Source organism: Melopsittacus undulatus, chromosome 3 (assembly GCF_012275295.1).
Source record: "Melopsittacus undulatus isolate bMelUnd1 chromosome 3, bMelUnd1.mat.Z, whole genome shotgun sequence".
NCBI classification, from domain to species: domain Eukaryota; kingdom Metazoa; phylum Chordata; class Aves; order Psittaciformes; family Psittaculidae; genus Melopsittacus; species Melopsittacus undulatus.
In genome coordinates this window covers 63927811-63953263 of record NC_047529.1, presented here as the reverse complement: position 1 = coordinate 63953263, position 25453 = coordinate 63927811, and the positions used below count along the sequence as shown (strand labels likewise).

The window sequence follows — 25453 nt, the reverse complement described above, 5'->3', positions numbered from 1 at the left end:
CCAATGATCAGTACATTTCAATGCTTTGCATGGGAATCCACATCTGTTGTAAACTTTGACACACTGATTGAATAAGATTGAATACCATTGGGATGTGGCAAGAATTCACACCATTGCTTCTTTGAGTGGTGACCTGAGCCATCCTGCACCAATGTACACCCTTTCAGTGGCAAAACATGAAAGTAGCGTTCAAGTGGGAGCCTGAGTTTCTCCACAAAAATGGAATTTTTCAGTCTCAAGTTCAAATGAAACATGAAACTTGGAACTGGCTTCTCTAGTTGGGGCAAAACAAAATTTTGGTATAAAAATAAAGTCCTAAACGAAAACCAAAAACTAAAACAGAAACACCAAAACCAATCCAACAAACCAACAAACAACCACCAAAAAAACCAGAAACCACACCAGCCCCTGAATCCTGAGCATTTTTTCATATGTATTTGCATTGACATTCAGAGCTGGATACAATGTGCTGAAAGATTTCCAACCGGATGTAAACAGAATGTGTATGTGTCCTGGCACTTATGTTCTCAATTTCATGAACATTACTGGTAGTTTAAATTGTAATCAGATGTTGCTAGAGCCTCTTGAGCTCTACGTGCTATTTCACATCTCTGAAGTTTTGTGAATTCCCTGTGTTTCCCTCAATCCTGTAATGAAATGAAAGAAGCTTGGATTAATCTGTATTTTCCAACAAATAACAAGATAGTAGGAACCAAAAAAAAGGAAGACAGTTTGGAAAAATTAATGTATTGCTCTTGCCACAGAGTGTCACTCTTACTCCACATGTGTTTTATGTGAAATGAGAAATTGTCTTCTTTGCTAGACCACCTTCTGCACATTTCATTTAAATAATCTGCAATCTTGCTACTAGGGCATAAGTTATAGCATATGTATCCATCATTCTGACAAATTGGGAACATAGTGTAATGACTTGTTAACTTTTTATTATATGGACAGTTCAATATGAAAAAAGAATTTCTAACACAAGGCTGAGGCAAGGCATTTACCATTTCAAAGTCTGCGGTCTCAAAGCTTCAAAGGAAGGATTGGTTTTTACAGAACAATTAGTGGGTAACCAGCTGGCATGGACACCAGACAAGCAGCCCAGTTTGTTTCTTACACAACTCAGCCAGACCATAAGTTTCTCAGCAAAATTGTAACTGATGGCAAAAAATGCTTAGTTTTGGGTTTTCTTCCTTCATACATTTCTGCTTGAGAAAAGACTTCCAGATTGGAATAGGGCATGGGTACTTTTTTTAGTGCATTTTCAATTAAGCATCATATTAAACTTTATTGAATCGGAAACCCTAATTAGGAATCTAAGAGAAAGCAGGAATTCAGTGATACGACTATACATGTAGAGACAAAGGACAGCAGCAGGGTTTTTTTGCCTGCTTGCATGGTAGGATACTCAAAAAGTTCCTCAAAATATTTTGAAGATTAGCTGACTGCCTGCACAGGAATACGAGTTTTACATGTGTAAAGTGTCAGTCCTGTAAATGGATTATATTCATGAGTTTATAACCCTTTCCCCTTTCTTCAGTGACATTTCTTGACTTCTCTAACAATAAAACAAACGAACAAACCTCTAGTGAGATCTGGACTTCAAAGGAGATTAACTTTTTCTTTCTGTTTCAGTGCCAGAGGCAGTTGATTCCATTAAGACAGTGATTTTATCTGACACCACCATCAGCATATCTTGGAATGAACCTCTGAAGCCAAATGGACCTCTAGAATCCATCCGCTATCAAATCTCTGTCAATTTGTTACCTTCTGCCCCAGCAACACCCTTGCGAAAAAGTGAATTTCCAAATGGGACACTTGCCTGGTCTGTCCATGGGCTCCAATCTGGAACAAACAATTTATTCAAGGTACAATTAAGAGTAGTTTTACCTGTGCACCAACCTGCTGCTCTTTAGACTGCTTTTCTGTAAAGCTTTATGTGTGTTTTGAAAAAATGAGTTCAAAGCTTGGCAGACTTTTCCCAGTCTTGTTTGAAAACATAGTCTTCCAAACATTCACCTTTCCCACTGTCCCTTTTCCTTACCATCCATTTGCTTACCAGGTTCTTGCTTTTCATCCCGATGAGAACTGGTTTTCTGAAAGTGTCCCTGTTATTGCAAAAACTTTTGAGACTCCACCTGCACCTTTCAACATAGTCCCCAGAAATACCAGTTTTCAGCTACAGTGGAGAGCTCCTCTGCATGTCAATGAAAACAGCTTCTGGTTTGAACTGCGCAAGGTAAAAATATCTTTTTTTTTTCTTATTTTTTTCCCCAAATCAAAGCAAATTTAACCCACTCTATCCTGGTGATCAGGACAGGGCGGCAGGATGTCTGTGAAGAGTCTCTGTGGATAACTTGGGCATGGTGACGTCAGTCTTGGTATCTCGGATGGGGCAGGATGGAGGCCGTGTATGCCAGGAACAAGAGGGAGTGCAGCTGTAGCATATAATACTCCATAGTGTCAAAGGACATCCTGGATGACCCCACCAGAATTCCTCCCAAGTCTCCTGTTTCAGTAGAGTCCCCTCGCTCTTTCCTCACTGCCCTCCCCCTGCCTGGCTTGTAGCTATAAATCCTGTGTCTGCTCTGTACAAGGAAGAGAAGAAAAGGGGTTCCAGTATTAAATATTAGCTACAACCTAGTATCTGAATTTTACTTTCGTATGATAGTGGTTAGGGAAAAATGTCAGAGAGATAAACAGGTCCAGTAGTGCAGACGGTAGAAGTAAGCACTGCAAGTGACAGCAGCATGGATGGAAGCTTCAGATTTGAATGTCTGGACCACTGGAGACAGAAAATGTTATTTGCTAAACCGGATCACAAAGAGTCCTTAATATAGATAATAGGACTCATTAGGCCTACACCAAATATTTCTGTCCTAAAACAAATGTCATAGCACAATTCCACTAAACCACCTCCTTTCAATTACATCATAGCAAACTGAACTCATGGGAACATCATGGTGATCCAGAAATACAAGCTGCACACAGATAAGCTAGGAGAAGTCTCCTTTTGGCTGCGCAAAGGGGTCACTTAATCTTTTGTCATTTGTGGCTGCCAAGACTTGTGGGTCTCCTGAAAACAAATTAAAATCCTTGATATTTTGTCCTTGCTCTATAAGAGGACATAGTCCCATGATTGAAACAGCACATGTGTAATCTCTCCCCTATGATAGTAAAAGGTGGCAAAGGAGTTAACCTACCCAGGAATACAACTGTGACATGCTTTCAGCAGAGCAACAAAGTTGACTATGATGATATTTTATTTTTCTAGTGGCAAACGAAAAGTGACTGGTTTTCTCCTGCATCAGCTACGTGCACAGCAGATCTTGTTTACACATGCAATCTCACAGGAACTCTTCCTTCAACCAACTACCTTGTAAGAGTAACAGTAGTTTATGATACAGGATTGAAAAGCACTTCCTCCTCAAAAAGCTTTAAAACTACAGGTAAGCACTTAACATAAGGTTACGAGATTTTAAGACTATTTTCAGTACATTATTATTCAAACACAACATTTTATACATGTTAGTAGGCAATTTTCTTAAACTAAGAGCCAACAGTTGTGTGTTTTTTAAAAATAAACAACACAGTTTTGTATCTGCAGAAGTAATAGGATAAAGAAATTAAGTTCACTTCCAAGTGGAACAGAGACAAAGAATGAGGGAAACTGAAACTAAATGTCTATATGCATGTGAACTCGTAACTACTGTTGGGAGGCTGCATACCAATGAAAAATATGAAATTTGTCTAATGAAAAGACCAAATATTCATTCTACCTTGGGGATTACTCATGTAGATACTCCATCCTTTTGTATGTCTAAACATCCATCTGCACGTCTAAATTTTCCTCTGTGCCCATTACCCCTTTGTCTTGCTATAAACAAATCTAAAGTGTTCTGTTTCTTCCCCCGTTTGGCCTAAGCTGGTGTTCCCAGTAAGCCAGGAGTTCCAAAAAGAGCAGAAGACACTAAAAACTCTGTACAGTGGGAAAAGGCTGATGACAATGGAAGCAAGCTGACCTACTACATCTTAGAAAGCAGGTAAGCAATGCATGCAGGCACTCTTCCCCATAAGGAGCAGGTCAGAACACACCTGCGTGTGCAGGGTCTTTCAGTTCAGCTCTAATGGGAAGAGTGAAACATCAATGGTACAAATGGCCCTTCTCATGGGATCTCTTTCTTGGATAAACTAAGTATTCACTATTTCCAGAAATTCCTGGAAAACTTGGAAGAAAATATACGCTAACATTTCCACACCAATCCTGAGTTACAGAGATATATTTGGGTGTTGTTGGTTAATTAGAAGAAGATTTGGAGATATTCTCAAATCACAGATTTAAAGGATGTAGTATGTATTTTTTTCTAAATGCATATAGAAATATCTTAGTGCTCAGAGGACTTACGTAAAGTCATTATAAAAAATCATAATATAACCCCACCAACTTGGGATGACTAGGTAATTTTTGAAGTGCTTTGGTATTGAATACAGATTGTCTGGACTGTATATGTCACACTCATTAAGCAACACTTATTCCTGCACTGGCACTGGAAGGGCTGAACGGATGGGTTAGAGTGTACTGCTGTGGGCAGTGACTTTGAAATTTCTCATTTTTTGATCATGACTCCGGAGAGATCTGATTAAGGCAGTCAGTGGAAGACTTGATTAATGCATTATGTAAGAATAAGGAGATTCCATCTCCTGGAATATTCCTATGACATTGTTTGAAATTAGGATTGATGGAGGGAAGCAGTTTTTGAAAGGTAGCTATGGCTTCTTCTTCCTCACTTAACTCTGTGCTTATGAAAGCTAGGGACTGACAGCACTGTGGAGCTGGGCATACTTTACCTATATAAGTTTTCACCCAGACATATTTTCCTGGTGCTGTAAGCTTCCTCTATACAGTTCTGCGAGCATACAGCAGCACTGACCTGCATGCTATGAGACCACAGTAATTTTGATGTGCCATCAGCCAGTTTGTACCTGGCTTGCTGTCCATGAATAAATAAAGGACAGTCCCCTGGCCTGTGTCAGGGTTGTGAGTTAGCCACTGTGCTCTCCAGGCTGCAGCTTTTTATTCATCTGTGGAATCATACTTCTTAGCTGGGGTGTGTGTGGGGATTTGGTTCTGGAATGTTTTTTTGGAGGAGGAGGAGGGTGGTGGTGTGGTGGGGGTGGAGCTTGTTTTTTTTTGGTTTTGGCTTTCTTTTTTTTTTAATGTATAAGCTTTCCTCCTGCAGTTTGAATGTGCATGTGCTGATGGTTTTGACTGAATTTTGCTTCATGATCCTTTTAGACCAGGTAGAAAAATGTTAGGTCAGTTGCATAGCATTCTAGAAAATATTTGCTTAGCCCTTTGAAACAACCCCTGTTTTTCATACAGGTCTGGTAGAGCCATGTACACACCAAGGACATGATCATACAGTTTCCAAATGCCTCTCTGTTTTAGGAGTGTTTGACCTTTTCTTCTGCATTAAAGTGTGTTGGTAGAATGATTGACGTGCTCATGAAAGTCATTTTATATGAAATATTAGTCTTGTGTGACATGAAATGATATTTCAGATATGGCCTTTCCAGTTTAAATACATGGTCCTCTTTTGATTGGTGAATAATCAGCTCTGAATTTATTGTGAGCAATCTCAGTCCAATGTGGAAAGGGAAAAATATACCCAGCAGTCAGCAGATACTATGGGAATCTGGCTAGCTAAAGAATTGTGTCTTCACTGCCAATGACTTGCTTCCTGTTTAGCTTGTGAAACCTGATGCACAAGAGCCACCAAATTACGCTGGGCCCAAGAAAGCAATAACCTCTAACAGAAAACAAAAATAGATGTTGGGATTTTTCTCCTTTTTTTTTTTTCTGAAAACTTAATAAGAAGGTTTTGAAATCTTGGCTGTGAGGTGTACGCTGAAACAGGTGAAAGAGTGCTGGAGCTTTTTATGTCTAAAACATTCTAGCATTTAATTTCCAATGCCAAGCTAAAGATGTGTGATTCCTAGCATTGCTAAAATGGCATGGTACAATGTTTTGCTCTGTAGCCAAAATCCCATGACGAGATTAAGCTTCCATGCAGGCAGAGAAGTTGTGAAGGCCAGAGAACTGAAGTGAAGAATTGAGAGAAAGAGTAGTGAACTACCCTCACTCTGTTAACAACATGCTTGTGTTCTTTTGCTGTGCCTGTTGCAGGAAGCAGTCTGACAACACCAGCAAAGTGAAGTTCTTGTGGGAGGTGGTTTACAATGGCTCCTGTGCCAGTATTTGCATGTGGAAGGCGAAGAACTTAGATGGAACTTTCCAGTTCAGAGTGGCAGCTGCAAATGTGCTGGGACTTGGTGAATACAGTGACACAAGTGAGGATATAATTTTGGGTGAAGGTATGTACTGTACTTCCTTACTCTGTTAATCAAGTTTTTGTTCAGAATAAACATAGCTATTTATGAATTAAAATCTGCTATGTTAATAATGATGTTGCTGCACTGGTTAAGTAATGTGTCTGAGAGGTAATAAATGGTGACATTTATATGGTGACCTGAGCTGCTGGCACTCATCCATACCCTTTTGCACCCAACTGTGGGCCTGTAATTTGCTTCTGCTCGTTTATACCAGTTTGTGTCTGTGGTCCTGTACTCAGCATTGTGGTGTGATTCTTGAAATAAATGCAAGCTCCCTCACTGGGTAAGGAAATGAGGGTTACTTTCTGCCTTCAGCCAGAATGTTAGACCTATGTTCTGTGGGTGTTTTTGAAAATCCCACTTTGAGCAGCCAAGCAGTTCAGCATTTTCTCTTTCCATATACACAGTAAGTCATCACGATAGGAATGGCCCAGAGCTGGGGGCGGAGGATTAGTCTGACCAAATACATACATACAGCCTACAGTAAAGCATTGTGCAGAGGAAGACATTTACACAACAGGCAGGTCAAGGGTTCTCTCAGGTTTGCTCAGCTCCATAGGACTGACATAATTATTATCCTCACTAACCAATTTTCCCTTTCTGTTTACCAGATACTACGATCTCTCCAGATGCTATCATTGCCATTGCTGTTGTGACCGGAGTTGTTATGCTGGGTTTGACTGTGGTCATGTTATTTGGTTTTGGTATGTGGCTGAGTATTTGCATATCCTTGGTTCACCAGGCCTCAGTAAAAGGCTGTTCAGATGGTAGGAGATGATTGGCTTCCCATTTAGGGAAATACTGAACAGTCCCCAGGGTGGGAGATGGCAGAAATTTGTATAGTCTTATCCTTGAGACCCTAGAGATAGATGGTTATATTTTCAGTATCAAGCACAGTACACCAATTCCCTCCATTTCAGGAATTTCTTGTTGTTGGTTCCCTGCAGGGAGAGCACAGGAATGCTGAAAGAACACAAATGTTCTTGTGTATCCTTATGAAAACTTGTACCTTATAATTCTCAAGTTGGGTACTGTAGTTATTTTCCAAAGGGTCCCATATTTTCCTTCTTAGGTTTTGTCTTTAAAGAAAGGATGTAGAGATTACCCTGAGATGTAGATGTCCACATCTGATGGTCTTGCCCTCTCACTCCTCATCCTCCCCCTGGGATAAAGCAGCATCCCTTCAGACTAGGGTCTTACCACATACAGAAGTGGGTGTTTGACTGATTTCTCAGCTCAAGGAGCAGTTGCCTGTGTTTTGTAGGAAAAAGGTGGTGGCCAGTTGGAAGTGTCTTGCTTACATAAACTTCTGGGTGGTCATGTTGAACACAAGAACAAAAAAAGGTCTTTCAGCCTGCTGACATGTTGGGATGCTCTCAGAGTAAAATATCTAATGGTCTGCTTTTCTGTTCCAGTATGGCACCAAAGATGGAAATCCAGAAAAAAGGCTTTGCCTGGACAGATAGTGTTTATCAAAGAAGATAAAGAACTAGCTCAACTCAGGAACATGATTGATACAGTGGGATTAGCCAATGCCTGTTATGCTGTCAGGTACGTCCTTGGAGAAAATGTATTTTCAGGACAAAAATGTCTAAAAGGGCTTCCATTGACTAGTTTTCACTGTCCCTTATACCTCAAGGTGGAGTTAAGGGCTGCATCTGCCCTGAAAGGCAGATCTGCTTGTAAGTAAGCTCTGCCATGCTGGTTCTCTGGCATGCACCCTGGCCTGGATTGCCCCAAACCCATCCTGCATGTTCGTGTTGGCAGAAGATGCAGATGAATGGGAAAGGAAGACCTGATGTTTTCCAATAACTTCCAAAATATTTAGGCTTCACCTGAGCCCCCTTTAAATGTATCTGACAAGACAAGCCGTTCATGATTCATGAAAGGAAGAATTTTAATATTTCAAGTGTTCTGAGGTATGAACAAGTGACCAGTATTGTTGTTTTGTAGCATTCTTCCTTCTCAAGCAGAGATTGAATCACTGCCAGCTTTCCCTCGCAACAAACTGAACTTACACAAATTGTTAGGAAGTGGAGCATTTGGAGAGGTGTATGAAGGGACTGCTGTAGATATCCTGGCAGATGGAAGTGGAGAATCCAAAGTAGCAGTCAAGGTAATTGCAGCTTTGTATTTCTCTGGCAACGGAGTGTGATATGTAGAGAGATTTGGCTCAGAGGTTATACCACAGAAACAGGTGTTGAGAGATTTGGGTGTTTCCTTGCAGTAGAGCTTAGAGCTGAGCCTAACTCCTTGTAACAAATGCTGGAAAATAACTTGTATTTAAGGCCATGTCTATGTCTGATTGCTTTACTTAAGTACCTTGTGATAATGATGGCGGTGACCTAAGTTTTATTACACTTTTGCTTTCTGTTGAGTAGACTTTGAAGAAGGGTGCAACAGACCACGAGAAGATTGAATTCTTGAAGGAGGCACACTTAATGAGGTAGGGACAGCTTTGCCACTGGATACCCTTCAAAGCCAGTATCATGTAAGGCTGGTAGCCTTCAAGAAGAATTAAAGCAATGCTTTTCTCTAAATAAATTACTGTGGCATTTTGGGGGTGTTCTCTTTCTGCTAAAACTTTAAGTCACTATTGATGAATCTTATGAAAATAAATTTATAAATCTGATTAGCAAAATTTAAGATACAGACTGCAAGTTCAGTATGCTCATATGAATGTATTGAGGTCTGGACGGATGTAATTCAGTATCTTTACTCCCCTAAAACTAAGTTAGTCGTTACAGGCAATTGGGCAACATTTGGTTAATCTCATTTTACCAGAATAAACATATCAAAACAAGGTGATGCCTTGAAGCTTCAATTTACAGTGGAAATTGCTTTTTCAAAAATGTGCATACTTACCACTAGAGGCTGCCACACACCCCTTCTATTGAGACAGAGTTCAAAAAATAACGCATCTCTATGCAGGGCAAGAATTTCACACGAAAAAGGCTGTGTGTCAGCTGGAAATCTGATTTCCCAGAGTATCCACAGAAACAAGTAGAAGTTCAGCTGAAGTTTTCGTCTGATAACATAAAACTGGGAGCATGGTTTAGTTTTCAGATGCACCTCTGCACTTCTCTGACTCTTACTCCATAAATGCAGAATTAGAAGCATCTTTTGAAAATTGAATTACTTTATACCCTGTACATAGAAAACATAGTGTTATTAAATTTGAAATTGGTTTTCACAGCATCCTTTTTTTTTTTCTGTGTATAAGTTTTTAAAAAAATTACTTGCATTTTTTTGCCTTTTCCACACACTGTACATTGAAGGAGGTAAGAAGCTTATTAAAACCAAACTGGGACCATGTCATTAAAGTGTAAATTAATGACAAAGAATAAGTGTTGTGTGTAAACTTTCTGCAATCTATCTTCAGTCTATCAGTTAATCTCTTGTTTCTGTGTAGTATTGAAATTATACATATCCTCTCTTAAAGTCTCCAATGCTTCCCGAGTTCTGCTTTCTTGTTGCACCTAATAATCCAAAATCAGAAACCCTAGAAAAATATATAATTGGAAATTATTGCATTTAAATGTAAACACTGATTTGGGCCACTATGTGCACCAATACAATGAGAAAGAAATTAAAATAACAGAAAAAAAGTTTATATCTTTTGTGTTCCCAGTAATCATTAAACAATAATTTAAAAATGGTACTTTTATATGCTTTAAATATTTTCCCCCTCCTTTTTTTTTACATGAAAATGAATGGTTTAATTCTCTTGTGGAGGGCTTAATGATTTTTCTTGATATTCACCTTATAAATGAAACCAAGGGCAGAAAGCAAAAATAAGCAGAACTGGTTGTTTACAAACCTTAATGTTAGATATTTAAATACAACTTTTATTTTGCTTCCTTTTGGATGTTCGTTAAAATGTGGTTTATAGTGTCATGCATACTGTTCCAGTTAAGCAAGGACTATTTGTTTTTCCTATTATTGCTCTGCAGCAATGGGGAAATTGAGTTGTCTCTATTTCCAAAAGTCATTTGATAATGGTTATTGGCAAGCCATTTGTATACAAATACATGTAGCAATTTCTTCTGTGTATCCATCACTTGGGAAGTAAGGAATGACAGCCCAGTGGAGAAAGGTCTGTGTGAGTTGTAAGGAGACTGCCAGGTGCTCCTTCCCCTCTCTTTGTTCTTGAGAGTGCCAAAGTTTGTCTGATTGAGAGATATGAGCTCAGGGCTGAGGGGGGTGGGGGGTTGGGAGGTTGGTGTGGTGTGGGAAGTATCAAATTCAAAATCAAGCTTTTTGCTGAAGTCTTTGCCCACACCTAGGATTATGTGAATTGAAAGAGGTTAGAAGGAGATTGCCCCTCTGTTTTATTTGTTTGTTTACACTGGCGTATTTGACAGCATTTTGGACACCATCAGCTGCCCCGAGTCAAGTTTCTCTGACTGCTGATCTGAGTCCTTTCACACAGCCATGCTAAAAGGAAACCATTTTCTAACACAAGAAATGTGATTGCAAAAATATGGGCACTGATAGGGACAATAAATGTTCTTAACTCTTTGAGAAGTGCTAGATCTGAGAGTGCTGATTGCTCTGTGGTAATCCCTATTTTTTCGGGGACACACAGGCAATCATCAGCATGTCTGCAAGTATTCCTTGTGCATATTTTGTTTATCTTGAAAACCTGCTGTGAGAAATAGTTCTTCTCTAAATTGTAAAATAATATGTAGCACCTTGTGCTTTTACTTTTCTCCACATTTCTTTGAATCAGCAGTTCTACTGGGAATATAGTAGTAAAAGTACTCTATCAAAATAATACAGGTACTTTTAATATACAGGTGGCAATTCATGTTATTCTTAGGTAAGATTGCCATTTGTCTACCTTTTTTTGCTTCCTAGAAATGTGAAGAAGTGTACTTTTAATATCCATGCATGTATTAGATTGCCCAACATCGTGCCTGTGTTTTGAAAGGGTGTCTCTGAACTCTCCCTATGACTGAGCAAATCTCTCACTCTGAGTTACTAAATCATGTGCTGGTAGAGGCAGGATTGTAAAGACCAAACTGTTCATTCATTGCTTGCGGCTATATGAACTTTATTAGCTATAAATCAGCTAGATTTCTTGTATGTAATCTTATAATTGTTTCCTTCTCTTCAGTAAATTTGATCACCCTCACATTCTGAAGCTACTTGGTGTGTGCCTGTTAAATGAACCTCAGTACCTTATCCTGGAGCTGATGGAAGGAGGGGATCTACTTAGCTATTTACGAGGAGCCAGAAAGCAAAAGGTAAGGTAAAGATCATGAGACGCATGGTTTTAACCTGCAACTGCCCACAGATTTGCAGTTTTTCCCTTTCTCAAGAAGTGGACTGCACAGTCAGGCCATATAGAGGATACAGATGTATCTCTGACTGTATCCTGAAATATTTTAGGATGAAAGAGGAGAAAATAATGAAGAATAAATGTTTTTAATTGAGTATTATTTCCAGTCTGCATGCAGATGAATAATTTGGATGGTAGAATTGTAGGTCAAAAGTACTCAACACTGAAATTGTATAGCACCATAGCAATTGTCAAGTTCATTTACATGATTATAACAAATGTACGTTCAGCTTAGAACTCTACATATACGTGTATTCTGTTAAAATAATATATGATACTGAATGATACAGCAACAAGAAAACCTCATCTGATAGTAGGAGGAAATTTTCAGGGTTCCATTTCTTCCACTGTAATGAAGAAACAATTCTTAAGGTCCCAAGATATTCTTAGCCCTAAATCAAGGAACAGGATGTGTTCACCTGTCTTGCAGTGCAGTGATTTGGCAGTTTACCCTGACAGCATTTAACATGCTCTTTATTGACTTACAGATAGTTTGCACCTGTGCTTTGCATGTTTCGGAAAGATCCTATACATTTCAAAAAAGGAAACAATATCATCTTTGCAGAGGGAGGCTGTCATTCTGAGTTTGTAAAGCTGGAAGACATGCTTAACATCTATCTTTGTTTCTTGTAGCTTCAGAGTCCTTTACTCACATTGACTGACCTCTTGGATATATGTTTGGATATTTGCAAAGGCTGTGTCTATTTAGAGAAAATGCATTTTATACACAGGTACAGAACTTACTTCCTTAGTCTTTCAAGGTTTACCCACAATATACAGACTGATTGTCTAATCTTGGAAAAAAATACCTAGAAAGATATCATAATGTATCAGGGAAGGTGAGAGCACTGGAGTTAAAATTTAATATTATGCTTTTCTGATAAAAATCACCTACAGTTCTCTCACTAAATAGTGAGATCTAAGATCTAAATCTAGGACTCATTGCACCCTAGGCAAGAATTATATCCTGTGCAAAAGAGAGGGGCAAATGGGGAGATCCATTTACTGTTTTCATCTGCCTAAAGGGTAGCCAGGGAGAGTACAGAAGCAGACTTTTCCCAGAAGTGCCCATGAAAAAGCTAGGAAGCAACCGGCACAAGTTAAAGCAAAGGAAATTCGATAATATTGTTCACAATGTGCAGGATCAGTCACTGGAACAGGCTGTCCTGAGGAGTTGTGTCACCTCCAGTCTTGCAGATATGCAAAACTTAACTTGATGAGGCCTAAGCCACTTGATCCGACCTCGAAAGTGACACTGCTCTGAAAAGAGGGTTGAACCAGATGATGTTCAGAGGTCTCTCCTGACCTGAGTTTTTCTGCAATACTAACTCCATCCTCTCGTTTCTACCTTGCAAATCAGGGACCTGGCTGCTCGCAACTGCCTTGTGTCAAAGAAGGAATATGAGAGCTCTTCCCGTATAGTAAAGATTGGTGATTTTGGACTTGCCAGAGATATCTATAGAAATGATTATTATAGGAAAAGAGGAGAAGGTTTACTCCCTGTGAGATGGATGGCTCCTGAAAGCCTCATTGATGGTGTCTTTACAAATCGCTCTGATGTCTGGTGAGTAATAGCAGCCACACAGCTGTGTGTCTTACTAAATCCCACACCAAGAAAATATTGGTTTACAGGAGGAATGACAATTGGTTTACAGGAGGAATTAACAATCTCTAGGCTAAGGCAGATTTCCTCCTAAGTGATGTTTTACTGAGCTAATGAAGAGTTTGGCACAAGACAGTACCTATGTGGATGTATTTCTTAATGCTTTGAGTTCTAGGTTTGGATTCTGGCTGGGAAGAACTAGTGTCACTCAATGGAACAATTTTGTACTAGGCTCACAATGTGATTTTTGCCTGATTAGTCAGCGAATTTACTACCTACATGCTGATCCATTTTGTTCCCCATTAGTTTAATTGGTATTTCTTTTCTACAGCCAAATACTTTCCCCATACCATTTCACTTTCTTCTGGTGACTTCTTTATTTAGAAGTACAAATTTTTCTGCATTATTACAAGGGAAGGTCATAGTACTTCACTGTGGAGGTTTACTTAAGGTAAATTTAGGTTGGGTGTCAGTTTATGATGAAGAAGCAGAGACCCACTGTTGGGAAGCATGAAAGAAACCCCAACCCAAATCAGATCCATTAAACCAGACATTGACACAAGTTTTGATTTCGGAAGCCATAGGTGGTTATGGTGGGCTACAGCTCACCCATCCTGTCCAAGTCTTCAGCCTTTCAGCCTATCCATTTGACTGCTACACAGACATCTAAGCAAGCTGTTTAGTGCTCTGTGCCAAACCAAATGAGTTGCTGATTGCTTTATGAGTGGTGCTTAGGAGAACTTGTCTCTCTTCATTTTCTGCAACACCTGTACAGATTTCTAAACACTTAAGTGAGGACATGCTCAATCAAAGAGTGTTGTCCATGGAAGCTGTGGGCACTCAGTGATTTCTAAGCTGCATCTTGGCCTGGGAAAGCGTGTTAGTTCTACACATTTATTTTAGCTATTCCAGAGGCTGGACACCTGAATTGTTTCACAACAAACTGAAACTTCTTATTCCTAATTTTTCTAACCAAGTCTTATTCTTAGGTTAGACACATTTTAGCTGTTGACAGGGAGATTGTTCATAATGACTATGATAATTAATTTTTGTTGTTGTTTCTTAGGGCTTTTGGAGTCTTAGTGTGGGAAACATTAACTTTGGGTCAACAACCATATCCAGGTTTCTCCAATATAGAAGTTTTACACCATGTACGGTCAGGAGGAAAGCTGGAATTTCCAAACAATTGTCCTGATGACCTGTAAGTTAATTTTGTTCAAATGTTGTTGATAATATTCATAAGAAACAAGAGACTTACTGCCAGGTGACCATTATTTTGAATGTTACTTATACCCAAGCAGGGTTCAACATCCTCCATTTGTTTTTTCAGATAAAAGAGGTAGCACTTGTAGCTGCCAGCCTGCTACTGATTCATTCAGTAGTGAAGCCTGTGAGTAAGAACTTAAGTGTTCAAGCTGAATGGTGGATATTGGTCTTTTAAATGAGATTTCAGAGACATTATAAAAGTCAGTCTTGGGCATGAATCTGGTAATAACGTGATAACAGACTGAGAGCACCTGTCTGGCTTAAAGTTAAGATCCCTTTAAGAAAGAAATCTCTGGCCCCTGCACACCATGTACCTGTGACAGCAGATATAACTGTCTTTCTCAATGTCAGCTGCAGGAATTTGGCTAATATTAGAACATTTGTGGAAAATATATTGTGCCCTCTTTGCAGACATAACACTTACAAAAGCCAGTAAAAAAGGCTGAAGCAGTACAGCAAAAGAGAAGTCTGTACTTCTGGATAGTCCTTAGCTGAACTAGATAAATAAAGCTTTCAATTTCCATTTGTCTCTTGAGCACAAAATTCAGGTTTAATTGCAAAATTCTCACAATGAAAAAAAATAAAATTAATACATATAGTGGATCAAACCCATACAAGGAGAGGTGTTCCCACATGATATCCTTGTCTCTAAATTGGAAAAATATCGGTTTGATAGATGGACCACTCGATGAATAAAGAACTGGCTGGATGGCCACACGCTAAGAGTTGTGGTCAGTGGCTCAATGTTCAGCTGGAGACTGGTAACGACTGGCGTCCTTCAGGGATCGATGTTGGGACTGGTCTTGTTCAGCATCTTTGTTGGTGACACGGACAGTGGGATTAAGTGCGCCCTCAGTGAATCTGCAGATGACACCCAACTGTGTGATTCAGTTGATACACTGGAGGGAAGGAATGCCATCCAGAGGGACCTTGACACGCTTGTGAGGTGGGCTGATGCCAACATCATGAAGTTTAACTATGCCAAGTGCAAGGTCCTACACCTGGGTGGGAGCAATCCCAGGCACAGCTACAGGTTGGGCAAAAAAAAAAAATTCATGGAAGTCCTGCGGAGAAGGACTTGGGGGTGTTGGTCGATGAGAAAATGAACATGAGCCAGCTTCAGTGTGTGCTTGCAGCCCAGAAAGCCAACCGTATCCTGGGCTGCATCAAGAGGAGCGTGACCAGCAGGTCAAAGGAGGTGATCCTGCCCCTCTACTCTGCTCTCGTCAGACCTCAGTTGGAGTATTGTGTGCAGTTCTGGTGTCCCCAACATAAAAAGGACATGGAATTGTTGGAACAAGTCCAGAGGAGGGCCACGAGGATGATCAGTGGACTGGAGCACGTCCTGTATGAAGACAGGCTGAGAAAGCTGGGGCTGTTCATCCTGGAGAAGAGAAGGCTGCATGGAGACCTCATAGCAGCCTTCCAGTATCTGAAGGGGGCCTATGGGGATGCTGGGGAGGGACTATTCATTAGGGACTGTAGTGATAGGACAAGGGGTAACAGGTTGAAACTTAAACAGCAGAGGTTTAGATTGGATATAAGGAAGAAGTTCTTTACTGTTAGGGTGGTGAGGTACTGGAATGGGTTGCCCAGGGAAGTTGTGAATGCTCCATCCCTGGTGGTGCTCAATGCCAGGTTGGACAGAGCCTTGCATAGCATGGTTTAGTGTGAGTTGTCCCTGCTCATGGCAGTGGGGTTGAAACTTGATGATCTTAAGGTCCTTTCCAACCCTAACTATGCTATAAAGGAGGAAGTTGAATCTAAGCCCAACAATTTTCATGTCTCAGTTCTTGTATCAGCTATTCTGCATAAGCAGTCACAGCAACACACCTGGGAGTTGGCCCTACAAATAGGAAAGACTACTTAAAGTGCACAATTCTTACTCCTGGTGCTGAGAAAGTGGCTTGAGAATTATTCTGTGATTGGCAAGCCTGGATATCTGTGTTAGGTTTCAGATCAATTGTCATGCTCTAAGTTCCAGAGAGAGTGATTATTTCTCATTATGTAGGTATAGCTGAAACACCATATCAGCAATAAACAAAAATCAAAACCCAGCGTAAGCACTTGGAGGAACTGAAAAACTGAAGAGATTAAGATTTTGTTTTAAAAACAGTGAAAACTGGAAGTCACAGAACAAGCAAGCACCCAAAGTAATTTCAGCTTCAATATTTTCTGCTGAAAAAGTTTTTCTCAAAAAATTGCTGACATCTGTCCTGTGAATGAAAAAGCATAGGAAGTAATGTATATCCATATGCTAGTTTGATATTCAAGATCATACTAAGGCTTATAATTAACCTTTGAAACAAGTGACCAGATTTTCTAAGCATTAAGAAATCTGTTTGACATAATTTTTAAGGTCCCAGATTTTAAATTTAGTATATAGCAAATAGGGCTTAACCACTTGGTCTGCCTGTTGTAACTTGTAAGATCAGGGCCTAATAGCTGTAACTTAGTTTTTGAAAGCCAAGGGGCTGAATGAGCTCTTAGACTCTTGTATCATCTTTTATCTCATTTGGTGAACACTCAGCACCTGCATGCAGCTTCTGTCAGTAGCATAAATACCTTTTTGCTACTTTGCTAGGTCATTAATGGCATGCTGGGATTCTTGACATTCCTGCTTCCCTCCTTGTGGTTTTGAACCTGCATCAGGACATCAGCAATCAGTAATTGTCTCCTCAGCACTTTGGCTTGCTCATTGTCATTTGACAAAACAAACCATCACTGATAGGAAGAGAGTTCAAAGGCCAAACTACTTCATATGAGAAGTGTTTAGGAATCTGTGGTAGGCTTACACTGCAAGGGCAAGTAGGGCTGACACAGAAACCTTGGGGTGTAAAAGCACTAAGGAAGTGGGATTGTTTTGTTTTGGGTTTGTTTTTTTTTCCAGCAGGGGGGAGAAATTCCCACCTCCACACGATGTTACTCCAGGGACTGCTCATCTGCTTTTCTCCAAAGAAGTGTGAATAGGTGAAGCCCGTTAATAAATTGGAAAAGGGGCTTGGGGATCTATAAATGAGCCACATTAATTGAAACATGAATTAGATATTCATGGCATTGCTTTTGCAGTCAGAGGTCTACATCTAGCACAGATACCTGGGTGTACAGTTTGCATGCAAGACATGCCAAAACTTGGACTGAACTGAGTTAATTTAACAGAGATCCTGGAAGTCTGTGGATTACAGTCAGGAGAATTTGTACAAGTGTTGTGTGCCGCTTGCTGACTCAAAGCTGCAGTCTCGACAAATGCTCACTCCCATGCGAAGTTACATAACTCAGTTTGATAAAGAAACTTTAGATTGCTAACAAAGAGCTTCTGCTGTTTGGTACCCGGAATGCCCAGTAGAGGGATCTGGAGGGTGGAAGAGAAGTTGAGAAAGATGGAAGAGGGAAGTTCAGAAAGCATCAGATGAAAACATGAGCTCTTCATCCCAACAAATTTCCTCCTTTTATAAGAAAATACCCACATCAATTATATTTTCCATTTCATGTGAGAGAAAATTGGTAAAGTCCTGTGGCTTTTGTGCATTAAAGCTCATTTCAGGTATTGTTCACTCTATGAAACTCTACTGGACATGTGGTTACCAATTGTCCCATCCAGATAAAATACAGTTGTGAAGTGTAGCTGTGTAGGGGTACATCTAAGTGTACAGGCTAGTTCTTAAACCTAACATAACCTTTAAGTGATGTTGTGTTTGGGTCTGTTATTTTTCATTCCTTCTTAGAAAGTTTTTCTCCATTGTCATGGGTTGAGCCATAGCAGTCATTTTTTCTCCTTCCTGTAGCTGGTGCAGTGCTGTGTTCTGACTTCTGGGCTGGGAACAGTTGCTTGATAGCGAGCATGTTTTGAGGGTGTTTTTGTTCAAGGCCTTTTCTGAGCATGTGCTCTGCTGGGGAGGAGGGGAGGCCGGGAGGAAGGAGAGACAGGACACCTGACCCAGGCTAGGCAATGAGGTATTCCATACCATAGCACGTGATGCCCAGGATGCAACTGGGGGAGAGAGCTAGAAGGGTGGAGCGCTGGGGGGAAATGGAGGAGGGAGCACAGGGTGCTCGGCTGGGCAGGGTGGAGTGAGTTATGGGTTAGGGTTAGGGTTGTGGTGAGGTGTTGTATTCTCTTCGCTTGTTGTTTGCTGTATCATTATTATTTGTAGTAGTAGTGGCAGTAGTGATTTATGTTATACCTTAGCTATTAAACCATTCTTATCTCAATCCGTGGGGGCTACATTCTTTGGATTCTCCTTCCTAACTCTCCGGGACCTGGGGGAGCAAGGGGGGGAGTGAGTGAGCAAACTGTGCAGATTTTGGTTTAAAGCACGAAGTAGGCTTACATGAAGTAGGGGAATCCTCTGTGTCTATTCCACATACTAGAGCAACGTACTACTTACTAGCCCATGTCTGGCTCCCCCCAAAATATAGGAATGTGCTCAAGCTGTCATTCATGTACATCTCAGGATGTTAACCTGGCTTTTACCCTCTGACTGGACTCATGCTGATGCATTTCTGGGCTAGTGAAAGTTTGTGCCATTGACTTAAAACCTTGGATGTCACAACATGCTTTGAAAACTAACTATCATGCCACATAGCAGTCCATGCAAAATTTGCAGATATATTCTGAGACAGCGTGAGCATTTTTGCCATTAGAAGCCTAGATCCAATCTGAATTAAATACTTTGTGAACAATATCAGTTCTATCTGGTATTAATACGTTAAGCCACCAGGCAAGTAATTTGATTAAGGAACTAAGAATATGGATTGTCATTAAAATGATAAAATTCCAGTTCTGAATGTCTTGGCAGCAGTGAATATACCCACTTGTTAACAAATGGCTTTTGTTATTGTGTGGGGGCAACGAGCTGAATGGTTTTATAAAGCAGGTTGTCCAGTAAAATAATAGTTACTTAAGAAAGACAGAGATTGGTTTTAGGAATACAAAAATGTTCAGAATCCACATTTGTCATGTTTATGTTTCATACATTAAAAGAATGTAGATTTAGGTTTTATATAAGGAAGAATATTTTATGATGAGGGTGGTGAGGCCATGGCACAGGTTGCTGAGAGAAGCTGTGGCTGCCCCATCCCTGGCAGTGTTCAAGGCCAGGCTGGATGGGGCTTTGAGCAACCTGGTCTAGTGGAAGGTGTCCCTGCCCATGACAGATCTTTAAGGTCCCTTCCAACAAAAACCATTCCATGTGTCTATTACTTATATATTATTTTTTGTTTCTTTCTCCCTCTGCTGGCCTGTAGCTGTTTCTTACTTTCTGTTAGAGGAGCAGTGTATTCAAGCAGCTCTTTTACTTCATTGCTACACCTGGCACAAGGCTCTTCTCATGAGAGCCCAAGTGCTAAGCTGGAGCAGAGCACCTGAACTTCTGTTTTTACTTTGATATCCTACTAACTAGGATGGCCAGAAAGCAGATTATTTGGCTTCCGGCATCCAAGGCTAGCTTTCAAATTCAGTGTGATCCAGACACTTTGCTGGCAGCAGAAGGAAAGATAGAGCTATTCCACCTAATTTTGAGTCCTATTCAATACTTTTCCATCTATATTTTCAGTGTTATCAATGACCAGTGCACCTGAAAGTAAGCTAATGAAGTGATTCAGAGCTTTTGTAAGTCACTACTGCTTTTTAGATTCTTAACATGGATTTTTAAGATTTCATTGGATCCTCTCGAAAAACAGAATCACTTTGTCCAGCTCTACAGCCACGATACAGGTCAACGAAAAGTGATCTGAAACAATTTTTATACTCACATTTCTCACCCAACACCAATATTTTAGTGAAAAATATCACCAAAAAATCAGAAGTCAAGAGATTTTCCCACCTGTCATTAAGGCTTTTGTAAAATACCCAATTCTGCTGAAGGACAGTAGTCTCTTTTTAAAGATGGATAAGCAAGGATCTGAGCAAGCCAATTCATTTCACATAACGCCTGGTATCACATAGCAGCAGGTCTGGGAAGCTGTTTGTCAGGGGAGGATTTGAACTTAGGGCTTAGAGGTGAATACTCCACATTCCAGTAGCAGCTTTCTGAACCCACCTTTCACTGCCTGCTAAACACTGCTCTCTGGCTTTGAGATTCTAAGACCTCCATCTACTCACAACACTTAGCATGTCCAGATGCTGGCTGTGTTTTGGTTTTCATGCTGGCTCCCCTGACTTTTGTAGGATTTGGTTTTGTGCAGCCTGGACTCACCCTGAGTAAGCAATAATAAATCAGCCCTATCCTTTAGACAAACAGGAGGGGCAGTTTTCCACTGAATAGTACAGACAGTGTACAAGGTGGGCCAAGATCCCTGAACGCAGAGGGAACTCATACCGTTTTTGCCTTTGATGAGAAAACTTGCTCCTATTTGTTTTGGTCTGGAGACAGAAGTCTAAATTAACCCTTTCTGTGCTGGAGGGTTTGCCTTGAACTTCTGATAAATTTGAGGTGGCGTGAGTTGAAGAAGGATTAAATAAACTGGCAGCTTCAGGTTCATTTCTGATTTTAGATAGCTTTTCTTTTTTTCTGTGAGAGAATCAGTTCCTTGTCTGCTTTCTTAGAAGCTACTGGTGACTTCCTTGGTGCAGATATTAATGAGTTTTCTTTTCTTTTGTTCTTTTTTTTTCTTAATACGTTATAGCTGCTTCCAATCTCAAAATATCTCTTTGGAAAATTAGAAGCATTCATAGGGAGTATTCACGACAAATTATCCTTAATTGGCTTTTCCCTCAATAGCTGATGATAATGTTTGTACAACATATAAAGTTTTCAGAAGCTGAAAATCTAGGCCAGACTTGCTTCTCAGATGATTTAATGGTAAGTGTTGAGGTGAATGATTCTATTATCTTTAATGTTTGCCTTTTAACAATTTTTTTCTTCCAGGTGTGACTTACTGACAAGATGCTGGGCCCAAGAACCTCACAACAGACCTACTTTCTCTTATATTCAAGACAAACTGCAAGAGGTAAGACACTCTCCACCGTCCTTCATCCGCTATGTAGAAGACAAAGAGGCAGCAACTGGAGTCATCAATCAAGCTTTTGAAGGTGAGTCTGGGTCAGCACTTGCTGTCCCCATAATCTTTTCCTCATGAACAAAGTGGGATTCAGCAGTTCTTTTCATTGTATTTGTCACTGCCTTAAATGCTCTACCTATAAAATGGGAACAGCAAAGATTTGCCTCCTAATGAACTTGTGAAGATTCATCATGTGCTGTTAAGTATGATGCATTAGGTAAAACATACGTAAGATTACCAAGCAAAAAGACCCCTGTGAGACTGCAACTAGCCTGCCTCACAGAGACATTCAGCTTGCATTTAAATTTTTTATATACTTCATGACCCTCTTCTGCTAAAGTAAATGCTTAAGTTCCTGGTACAGCCAGAAGAGCTTTAGAAGGCTTCTGGCTGAAAATCTGTTCCCATTTCAAAGGCATCTACTCCTCCTCCATCAGCTAAACACGGCAGTTAGGTGTTTACTTTAGGAATACTGAATTGGTAGTTGCCTGATAGTGACCCGTGAATTAGGTGCCCAAGCAAGGCATCCTTTATTCTAGCCTGACCTATGATAGCTCTAGCCTGGAGACACATCATGCCTATGCTCTGCACACTGTGAATAGATGAAATTAGGTGATGTTAGGGAAGATAAACTTCAGGCATGAGACACAACAAATCCCAATTATATGAGAACGTTGTGAAGACAGGAATTAAAAAGAAAAGGTGATGCTAAATTTGAAGTTGTCTATGCAACTGTGATTTAAATTATCTAAACATGGAAATGAACATCCTGACTGGGCCAGAACAAGAAGTTTTCACATACTGCAGTAATTCCTGACTGGCTAAATCTTAAGCACAAGTGAAGCCTTAGTAAACAATGTAGTCTGAAAATCTGCAAAAAGGAAGTTTTTATCAGTTGAAATACTTCACTTTTAGTTCACATGGTGTGGTTTGGGTTTTTGTTTTGTTTTTTAAATTTAATCTGTTTGAATTCTACGGGTTTCAAATAGAAAATATTTCCTGTTAAAAGAATTACTTTAAATTCCAAAATACCCAAACCATAGTTGTTTTCAAATGTTTAAGGGCTTTATTTTGGCTTGGTTGTCTCTGGGTTTTTTTTTTGTTTGTTTGCTTGTTTATTTGTTTTCTTTACAAAATGTTATTGAACTAGGAACTCACCCAGCTTCATAAACAGTTTTGTTGCACCAATAGTTTTTGATTTCCTAAAAACTTCCTAATCCCTTCCATGATGTAGTACTCAATTCCACAAGTGCATAGTAATATTACTACAGGATTCTACATATATTCAATTCACTGGCATTGAATATTTGCTATTTTGCTAATGTTTATAATTTGCTTTGCAAATCCTCATCATATAGCTTTACAAGTGCCTGTTCATCACCATTGTGATTTCTCTCTATGTCAGATCCAGGCTATGCATGACATGTTTATATGTCATAGAATCATAGAATAGTTAGGATTGGAAAGGACCTCAAGATCATCTTGTTCCAACCCCCCTGCCATGGGCAGGGACACCTCGCACTAAACCATATCACCCAAGGCTTCATCCAACCTGGTCTTGAACACTGCCAGGGATGGAGCATTCACTACCTCCCTGGGCAACCCATTCCAGTACCTCACCACCGTAACAGTAAAGAATTTCTTCCTTATATCCAGTCTAAACCCCTGCTGTTTAAGTTTCAACCCATTACCCCTTGTCCTATCATTACAGTCCCTAATGAATAGTCCCTCCTCAGCATCCCTGTAGGCCCCCTTCAGATAATGGAAGGCTGCTATGAGGTCTCCACGCAGCCTTCTCTTCTCCAGGATGAACAGCCCCAACTTTCTCAGCCTGTCTTCATATGGGAGGTGCTCCAGTCCCCTGATCATCCTCGTGGCCCTCCTCTGGACTTGTTCTAACAGTACCATGTCCTTTCTATGTTGAGGACACCAGAACTGCACACAATACTCCAACTGAGGTCTCACGAGAGCAGAGTAGAGGGGCAGGATTGCCTCCTTTGACCTGCTGGTCACACTCCTCTTGATGCAGCCCAGGATACAGTTGGCTTTCTGGGCTGCAAGCGCACACTGAAGCTGGCTCATGTTCATTTTCTCATTGACTAACACCCTCAAGTCCTTCTCCGCAGGGCTGCTCTGAATCTCTTCTCTGCCCAACCTATAGCTGTGCCTGGGATTCCTCCAACCCAGGTGTAGGACCTTGCACTTGGCATGGTTAAACTTCATGAGGTTGGCATCAGCCCACCTCACAAGTGTGTCAAGGTCCCTCTGAATGGCATTCCTTCCCTCCAGCGTACCAACAGAACCACACAGCTTGGTGTCATCGGCAAACTTGCTGAGGGCACACTCAATTCCATTGTCCATGTCAGTGACAAAAATATTAAACAAGACTGGTCTCAACACCGATCCCTGAGGGACACCACTTGTTACTGGTCTCCAGCCAGACATTGAGCCGTTGACCACAACTCTTTGAGTGCGACCATCCAGCCAGTTCTTTATCCACCGAGTGGTCCACCTATCGAATTCATGTCTCTCCAATTTAGAGACAAGGATGTCATGTGGGACAGTGTCGAACGCTTTGCACAAGTCCAGGTAGATGACGTCAACTGCTCCACCCCTGTCCATCACTTTTGTAGCCCCGTCATAGAAGGCCACCAGATTGGTCAGGCAGGATTTTCCCCTAGTAAAGCCATGCTGGCTGTCACCAAGCACCTTGTTGTTTTTCATGTGCCCCGGCATGCCTTCCAGGAGAATCTGCTCCCAGGTTTTGCCAGGCACAGAGGTGAGACTGACTGGTCTGTAATTCCCTGGGTCATCCATTTTCCCCTTCTTGAAAATGGGAGTTATATTTCCCTTTTTCCAGTCACCAGGAACTTCACCTGTCTGCCATGATTTTTCAAATATGATGGCCAGTGGCTTTGCAACTTCATTCACCCTCTCTTTCAGGACTCGCGGATGGATTTCATCAGGTCCCATGGACTTGTGTACATTCAGGTTCTTAAGATGGTCTCGAACCAGATCCTCTCCTACAGTGGGCCCAAGGTCTAGGTTTTCACAGTCCCTGCCTCCGCCTTCCAAGACATGGGTGCTGCGGTCAGAGCCTTTGCCAGTGAAGACCGAGGCAAAGAAGCCATTCAGAACCTCAGCCTTCTCCAAGTCCTGTGTAGCCAGTTCTCCGGAAAGTTTCCGGAGGGGGCCTACATTGTCCTTAGTCTGTTTTTTAGCCACTACATAGCTATAAAATCCCTTCCTGTTATCTTTAACATCCCTTGCAAGTTTAGCTCCACTTGGGCCTTAGCTTTCCTAACTTGGTCCCTAACTACCCGGACAACATCCCTGTATTCACCCCAGGCCACCTGTCCTTGTTTCCACCTTTTATAAGCCTCTTTTTTCTTGTGAATTTTTCTCAGCAGCTCCTTATCCATCCAAGGAGGTCTCGTGCCCCTCCTGCTGCACTTCCTTCTAGTCAGGATGCAACACTCCTGAACCTGTAGCAGGTGATCCTTGAATATTAACCAAGAGTCTTGGGCCCCCTTGCACTCAAGGGCTATATCCCATGGAACCTTGCTAAGCAGGTTCCTGAAGAGGCCAAAGTCTGCTCTCTTGAAGTCCAGGGCAGTGAGCTTACTACAGGCTCTTCTCACTGTCTTGAGGACCTCAAATTCGACCATCTCGTGATCACTGCATCCAAGACTTCCCTGGAGAGTCACATTTCCAACGAGCCCTTCCCTGTTGGTGAGCACGAGGTCAAGCAGGGCACCTCTCCTCGTTGGCTCCTTAATTGCTTGCAGAAGGAAGTTGTCTTCCACACAATCGAGAAACCTCCTGGATTGCTTGTGCAGGGC

At 40.9% G+C, this 25453-nt stretch overlaps 1 protein-coding gene across 1 annotated transcript in view; it reads left to right on the top strand.

Annotated features, from left to right (window-relative positions):
* ROS1 (ROS proto-oncogene 1, receptor tyrosine kinase) overlaps positions 1–25453 on the top strand; it is a 76735-nt gene that overhangs the window by 39276 nt on the left and 12006 nt on the right. Inside the window, exons 30-43 of the mRNA XM_031054032.2 lie at positions 1639–1871; positions 2066–2242; positions 3278–3452; positions 3929–4046; positions 6191–6378; positions 7008–7100; positions 7812–7947; positions 8350–8512; positions 8778–8842; positions 11516–11645; positions 12374–12471; positions 13101–13304; positions 14410–14544; positions 21479–21642. Of these exons, the coding sequence (XP_030909892.2) occupies positions 1639–1871; positions 2066–2242; positions 3278–3452; positions 3929–4046; positions 6191–6378; positions 7008–7100; positions 7812–7947; positions 8350–8512; positions 8778–8842; positions 11516–11645; positions 12374–12471; positions 13101–13304; positions 14410–14544; positions 21479–21642 (2079 nt within the window). The remainder of the gene's footprint in view (positions 1–1638; positions 1872–2065; positions 2243–3277; positions 3453–3928; positions 4047–6190; positions 6379–7007; positions 7101–7811; positions 7948–8349; positions 8513–8777; positions 8843–11515; positions 11646–12373; positions 12472–13100; positions 13305–14409; positions 14545–21478; positions 21643–25453) is intronic.